Source organism: Fukomys damarensis, unplaced genomic scaffold, assembly GCF_012274545.1.
Source record: "Fukomys damarensis isolate Sample0158 unplaced genomic scaffold, DMR_v1.0_HiC HiC_scaffold_20, whole genome shotgun sequence".
NCBI classification, from domain to species: domain Eukaryota; kingdom Metazoa; phylum Chordata; class Mammalia; order Rodentia; family Bathyergidae; genus Fukomys; species Fukomys damarensis.
The window spans coordinates 1,236,109-1,243,515 of NW_022900932.1; the positions used below are offsets into that span (position 1 = coordinate 1,236,109).

Sequence of the window (7,407 nt, forward strand, 5' to 3'; positions counted from 1 at the left end):
AGGACCTCACTTGTGTTAGACAAGGGCTCAACCACTAAGCCACAACCCTGGCCCATCTGTTTGTGAAGTTAGCATTCACTTTGGACATTTGTCTTCCTGTGCCTAACTTTTTAAGGTGTAAAATTTTCTTTAAAGGCAAATGATGCCCTCGCATCCGGGCGCTGCGGGAGGAAGTTCTGATGTCTGGGGCCGGGGTGAGGGGACAAGGGCAGAGCAGGGAGGGCGGTCGGTACCTGGGCTGGGAAGTGTCTGCTCTCCCTGGGGCGTCCTGGGCCAGGGGTGGGGGCGCGGGGGCTGCAGTGCCAGCCGGAGGGGTCCCCCCGTCACCCCGGGGAATGGTCACCTCCTGGGCCTCGGAAGCGTCCTCCCCACAGTGGGGACAGAAGACCATGCCGTTGAGCTGGGACACACAGGCCTTGTGGAAGCGGTGGGCGACACGGAAGTCGGGGTGGCACTCCAGGAAGGTGCCCTGGGGCAGGGAAGGTCGCGGTCAGGCTGGGGCACCTCTCATGGGAGACCCCAGCACACCCGGCTGCTCACTCACCGCCGTGCAGAAGTAGCCGCAGCCTGGGCAGCAGTGGTGCTTGACCATGCGGGCCCGGTGGGTCTCACAGAGCACCATGAGCGCCACCCGGCTGGACGGCCGCATGGTCTCCCGCTTGAGGATGGCGGTGTTGCAGCCGGACAGCTGGGGCAGCGAGGACAGGTGGGATGAGGGTGAGGCTACGGGTTGGGGCTGGGCCTCGAGCCGCTCCCGCCAACCCCAGGCCCACCTCGCCGTCCACGCTCTCTGTGGCCATGCATTTGTGCCCGGCCCTCTCACTGATGCGGTCGATCTTGGGGGCCTCCATGCGGCAGCTGCAGAGGGGCAGCTCTTCGAAGCCCCGCTCCGTCTCCAGGGAGGACGTGTCATTGGATACCCCTGGGACAGAGAGAGGGTGCTGAGGAGGCCCTGGCCCATGCCTGCCAGTCCTCAGCTCCCTCCTCACTCAGAACCCCAAAGCCTGGCCCGCCTCCCGCCTCCTCCAGCCCTGGGGGCGCCCCCTCGTGGCTCCCTGTCCGGGAATGGGCATTTACCAGCATGGTTGGGGGAGAGGGTCCCCTCGCTGGGCAGCTCCAGGGACCCCAGAGGGACCTCCATGTACTCACTGGGGCCTGAGGGGCCCACACCGTTCACTCCTGACACAGAGACAGAGAGAGTGAAAGCGCGAGCTCGCGGGCCCCGGCGCACGGGTACATGCGGTGTACATGCAGGAGCACGTGTACACGCGCGTGCCTCTGAGGGACGGAGGAGGGGACCCATGCTGAGGAGCCCCTCACCTCGTGGCTCCTTGGCCCGTGGAGGCTCTCGCTTCCGCCGTTTCCGAGATGGTTTCACCCATGGGCTGTCTTTTCGCCATTTCTTCTTGGCCTTGCGCCGGCCACTGGAGCCACTCTGCGGAGAGGAAGAGTCAGGGGCCCTGGCGCAGCCCCCTACGCCCCCAGAACCCGGCCGCCCTGCTCACCCTGTCTGACTGGTTGCCTGACTCCTCGTCTTCCTCCTCCTCTTCTTCCTCTTCCTCCTCCTCTTCCTCCTCTTCTTCCTCTTCCTCCTCCTCCTCCTCCTCCTCTTCGCTCAGTTGTTCAGCCAGGGCTTCAACTTCAGACTGGGAAAGAAAATGGGGCTGGGGAGAACTCAGCAGAGGCAGCGCAGGACAAATCCAACAGGACAGACAGGCGAGAAGAGAGGAGCAGCCGCCGCCACCCCCACCTGCTCAGGGACGGCTCCCCGGGAAGGTACTTGGGGGCGGGAGAGGAGGAAAGGGCACAGAATGCTGCACGGCCAGGAGAGACGCTCTGGGTGTGATGCTGTTTCTAGGAAGCTCACAAATGGACAAGACCACAAATGGCTGCGAGAAACACCAGACGAAAAGCCCCGCAATGCAGAGGCCAGCTTGGTGTCAGTCAGTGTGGATGTCCCCAGTGAGAAACGGCCCGATGTCAGGTGCCTCCCGACACGAAGCGACACCTGTGAACGCCACCGCTGACACTGTCCTGCTTCTGGAACCACCATTCCCTGGGGTTGCAAGCAGTGCCAGAGGAGAGGGAGGAGAAATCCCCAGGCCCTTGCAAATGAGACACTGTCACTCAGCTGACCTGGTCTCTTCAACAGAGGCAAGGTGAGGGGAAGGTTTTTGTTTTTAAAGATGAGGAAGCCTATGTATCAAAAGATATCTAACCCAAATGTGAATGAAACCCATGTGCAGGTCCCTTTCGGATGCACCAAAAGCCCATTTATGAAACCGAGGCCATGGGAAGACGGCCAGGACACTCAGCGGTGGGAAGGAATCACTGCTAAGCGTTTTGGGGTGTGAAATAGTGATGCAGTGATGTTGCAAGACAAAAAGAGGTCTGATGTTTAGAGGTGCAGATGGACATATTTCTACACGGAGAAATATGATGCCTGGGGCTTCCATGAAATAACCCGGCCAGTGTTTATGCTGCAGAGGCACAGGTGAGCGGCCGCGGCTGACAACCACCACTGTCCTCTCTTGTGTCTTACTTGGCAGTTTCCAAGCACAACAGAAAGACTTCACCTTACACTGTGCTGGCAGACACAGGAGGCAAAAGCAAACACAGCAAAGGCGGAAGCCAGCAAACACCAAACGAGCCACAGAAGGGACGCAGGACCGCGGCCACCTTGGCGGACAAGGGCAAGGAATGGCGTAACGGAGCGCTCACTGGACACAGCGGCACACGGCAGGATGCAGAGTAACAGGGAAAGCGGGGAAGGGCTGGCAATGTAGCTCAGTGGTGGAGCCCTTGCCTAGCATGCAGGAGGCCCTGGGTTCAATCCCCAGTACCAGGAAAAGAAAAGGAGGAAAAAACGAAAGGCAGGAAAAGGGGGACAGGAAAGCCTGGGGAGCGAGGCCGAGGCCCCGGGAGGGAGGCCGGCCGGCCGCTCCACTCACCTTGCTGTCAGAGTCCACTCGCTCGTCCACAGAGTAGGAGTCATAGTAGAGACTGAAGTCATCCCCCACCACCGTCTCCCACTCCTCCAGGGACCTGGGGTCCCCCTTGTCCAGGGTCACTCCTCCTGAACCCCGGGTAGAACCCAACTCCTCCGACTAGAAAGAGATCGGCACACTTGAGGCTGCCAGTCCCCCTACCAACCCCCACCTCTGCTGAGGACAGATGCAGCCCCAGACAGCAGTCCTGTCCCCGCCTCTGCTCACCAGGCCACCTCCAGGGTTCAGCTTCCTCCTCTTGGCCACATCTAGAAAGGAGGGCAGGAGTGAGACCAGTGTCCTCGTGTGGGACGGGCCACAGGCCGAGCGCGCGGCATGGGACTGACCTGAAGCCACCTTCCCCAGGGAGTGCACGTCGTCACTCATGCGGAAATGCTGCACTTCCGGGGGCCGCTTCTCAAGGACGGGGGGCTAGAGGAGGGCGACACAGAGAGGGTCACAGGAGGCCGGGGCGCAGCTACCGTCTGCCTGGATTAGGCTGGAGCCCAAGGTGAGTGGCGCGGTGAGCTACCCCGCACTCCACCAAAGCTCCAGCATCAGACAGTGGCAGTAACGGCTACAGTGAAAGCTTGGGGTTCTTCGAATGTTCCACACGACCAGCAAACGCTTCTAACACATTTTCACTCGATCAACAGGAGATGTCATGCAATACGAGTAGTAGGTGACTCCAGACGTTGCAGGATCACAATTGAGCCCATGGTTCTTTTCCCTCTCTCACCGTGGGATCTGATCCTCTCCCAACGGCAAGAGGGGGGGAGGAGGGGAGAGAAAGGCAGAAGAACCCTTCACATGAGACTGGGGAGATGTGTACGGTGTGGGAAACTGCACAATTCTGTGGCTAAGCACCACCCAAAAAAGGCTGCAGCAGTGCGAGAGACGAATCTGCTGAAGGACAATGAAATGTTGGGTTTCTGTGAAATCCTCAATAGGAGGCAAAAGCAAGGGTCACTGGGTAGGTTCCTTATTAAGATTGCAGGAAGGGGCCGGGGATTTAGCTCAGTGGTTCCACTGCCTGCCTTGCCAGCACAAGGACCTGAGTTCTATCCCCAGTACCAAAAAAAAAAACAAAACAAAAAACAAAGAGTCCAGTGAGCCAACAGCAGTGATTCTGTCAGTGACGGAACCGTCTTCCTGCACAGTAACTCTTCTCACCACTCCCTCACACCAGCCACAAAGGTTTGCCAAGCAAGTGCAGGTTAATTTCTTTAAATTTTAAATTTATTATTTTTTACTGAGTCACAGTATTATAATACTTATATGAATATTTTTGGTTTGTGGAAATGAACAAATCACCTGAAGTTCCCATTATTTCTTACAGAGAAATTCACTTTGATGTGAAAGCACTTTGAATTACAAGCATGTTTCTGGAACAAATGCTCCCAAACCAAGGTTTTATTGTATTGCTATCCCCCAAGAGCAGGTGGGTCCATATGTCCCACACCTAAAGCTCACTTAGCTTTCTTTTTTCTTTGGGGTTTTGTTGTTTTTGTTTTTGGTACCAGGGATCAAATTCAGGATCTTGTGCTTGTGAGTCAGGCAGTGGAGCTGCTGAGCTAAATCCCCGGCCTTTGGTTTTGTTTTTTGGTACCAGGGATCAAACTTGGGACCTTGTGCTTTCGAGGCAGGCGGCAGAACCACTGAGCTAAATCCCTGGTCCTGGTTTGGTTTTTTGAGACAGGGTCTCACTGTATTCAGGCTGCCCTTGGACTCACTATGGAGCCCAGGATAGCCTCAAACTCACAGTGATCCTCCTGCCTCAGCCTCACCAGAGCTGGGATTACAGGTGTGCATCACCACACCAAACTTAGCTCTTCGGCCACACCAAGCAGAACCTTCCCCCCGTTCTGCAAGGTCAAAGGCCCCGTATACATCCACCTTTACAGCAGCATTAAAACAACTGCGACAGTTCAAATAACCGAGTCCAATGACAAGCAAAACACGGTGCCTCATCGCCACAGATTCAACATATAGGAGCAAAAATATTTTTAAAAATTGTCCGTACCTAATATGAGTAGGGTTTTCTCTTTCATTATTCCCTACTTATTACAATACAAAAGCTATTTACACAGCGCTTATGTTGTTTAGTATAACAGCTAACAAGAAATACACAGGAAGATATGTGTATTTCTTTCTCTTTTGTGGTCCTGGGGTTTGACCCAGAGCCTCTTGATGAGCTACCACCCTGCCTTGTTCATTGTTTGAGACAGGGTCTCACTAAGTTGCCCAGGGTAGGCCTGAACTTGTGATCTTCCTGTCTCAGCCTCCCAGAGTGCTAGGACTACAGGAGTGCACCACTACATCTGGTTTCTGTGTAGATTTTTTTGCAAATACTAGACCATTTTATGTAAGGGACTTTAGATTTTTGTTTCTAGAAGGGTCCTATAATCAATCCCCCTTTGGATCCCGAAAGATGACTGCACATAAATGGAATATTATTCAGCTCTAAAAAGAAAGGAAATTTTAACATACACAACAACAGGGAGAAACCTTGAAAACACTGAACTAAACAAAATAAGCCAGCCACAAAAGGACAAACACTGTACCGTGCAGTTAAGCATGGGATAGTTATAGGAATCACATTTCTAGAAACAGAACAGTGGTGGCCACCAAGAGCTGGGGAAAGGAGATCTGGGACTTACTGTTCAACGGACACAGAGTTCAAGTTTTGCAAGATGAAAAAAGTTATGGAGACTGATAATTATACAACATTATGAAGTTTTTTTGGTACCGGGGATCGAACTGCGCTTGCGAGGCAGGTGACAGAACCACTGAGCTAAATCCCAGGCTCCATTATGAACTTTTTACCACTAATACCACGGATCTCTACACTTAAAAACGGTTTAATTGTCAATTTTACATACATTCTAACACAATAAAAACTAGAGAAAAAAGAAAAGGGTATGGTGGTGTAACCTATAATTCTACTCAGGAGGCTGAGGCAGGGAGGATCTAACTTTGAGACTCACCCGTGCAACTCTGCAGGACCCTGACTTAAAAATAAAATTTAAAAGGCTGGAGACTTTAGCACAGTGATAGACTGCTTGCCTAGCCTGTGAGAGGCCTTCAGTTCAATCCCCGTCTACACTGTAAACAAACAAACAAACAAAAAACAAACCAACAAACTCACACAGGCTATTTCAAACCACATCTCCAAAAAAGCAATACAAGGAGTCCTCAAAACTGTGTGCCTGACACTTCTGGGATTCTGGGGATTTGTCAATTCCCTCCTCTAGCATTTCTGTGGACCTCCTTGCCACAAAAAGATTCAAAGAAGGTGAAAGCTCCCTTAGGTTCCCTGGGAGGCAGAAAGGAAAAGCAGAAGCTCCTTTAGTCAGTCATTACCACGCCAGTAATTAAGACCTCAACCACACAATTAACTCTTCAGCATCTGTTTGTCTTTTCTGAGCTCAGTGCCCCTCCCCAAGAATGTAAACTCCTGGGAGACAGGATCTGTCTGTTCACAGATTACAGCCAACCCAAGATCTGACTCACAGTAGCGAACTGGCAGAGGCCTAAAACTAGGCAGTAAAAACTGCCCTCCGGGCCCCCGCCGCCCCTCATCCTCACCTGCCCATTTCCTGGCTTGGCCATGGTCTTCCTGGCTCGGTGCACCTTGGGCTGCCCCTCGGGACTGACTGTAGTGGCTGGAGTGGGTTCAGGCCCAACAGCTGCGGGTCCCTGGGCCCCGGGCAAATTAAGCAGCCGCATGGCCAAGCTCTGGACCGACGGGGGCGACTTCCCGGCCCCTGTCATCGACATCTTGGCCCGGCTAGCACAAGCACCCCCCTTGCTGGGGGAAGACGGGAAGGACTTGGTGGCATGGCCTAGAAGAGAGGCGGCCAGGCGGAAGGCCGGGTGAGAAGGCAGGCAGGCGCAAACCCCGCCCACCCCGGGCTCCGGCCTCTCACCCAGCAGGACGCGGCTCCCCTCTCCCTCCAGATTCTCCGCATCATCCCCAAGGATCGGTGCGGCCCCTACGGGGGTGTCAGCGCCCTCATCGCCCACGGTGACAGTGACTGAGGCCGGAGAGGAGGGGCCAGTAGGCTCCAGGGAGTCAGGCTTGGCCTTGGGCAGGGTCTCTTCACCGTGAGGGGTGTCCCCCAAAGAGCCAGGAACTGAGGGGAAGAGGGAAAGTTCAGAGTCCAGGGCCCAGGGCCCAGGGCCCCGGGACCTGGGGAGGAAAGGTCCGGCTGGGACATTTCCGCCGCACTCACCTCTCTCGGGGGCTCCTCTGGGCTCCTCCAGCAGCAGCGCCCCCATCTCAGCGGGGCTGTCCCCCTGAGAGGGGAGACAGGAGACAGGAGGGCTGGTCAGCCCGGCGGGGAGCTGGGGCGCCCAGGACGCCTGGGCCCTGGGAAGAGACAGTAGGCTCCGGGGCCTACCTCTTCCTCGGTGGGGG

General features: G+C 55.1%; 1 protein-coding gene across 1 annotated transcript in view; it reads right to left on the reverse strand.

Moving 5' to 3' along the window:
* Ehmt2 (euchromatic histone lysine methyltransferase 2) overlaps positions 1–7,401 on the reverse strand; it is a 13,079-nt gene extending 5,678 nt beyond the window's left edge. The window contains exons 1-13 of the mRNA XM_010609931.3: positions 7,223–7,401; positions 6,917–7,123; positions 6,576–6,832; positions 3,335–3,419; positions 3,216–3,256; positions 2,952–3,107; positions 1,506–1,646; positions 1,321–1,435; positions 1,078–1,179; positions 774–922; positions 545–688; positions 234–469; positions 128–161 (exon numbers count right to left, since the gene is read on the reverse strand). Of these exons, the coding sequence (XP_010608233.2) occupies positions 128–161; positions 234–469; positions 545–688; positions 774–922; positions 1,078–1,179; positions 1,321–1,435; positions 1,506–1,646; positions 2,952–3,107; positions 3,216–3,256; positions 3,335–3,419; positions 6,576–6,832; positions 6,917–7,123; positions 7,223–7,268 (1,713 nt within the window). The 5' untranslated portion in view covers positions 7,269–7,401. The remainder of the gene's footprint in view (positions 1–127; positions 162–233; positions 470–544; positions 689–773; positions 923–1,077; positions 1,180–1,320; positions 1,436–1,505; positions 1,647–2,951; positions 3,108–3,215; positions 3,257–3,334; positions 3,420–6,575; positions 6,833–6,916; positions 7,124–7,222) is intronic.
* Positions 7,402–7,407: the final 6 nt, after the last annotated feature.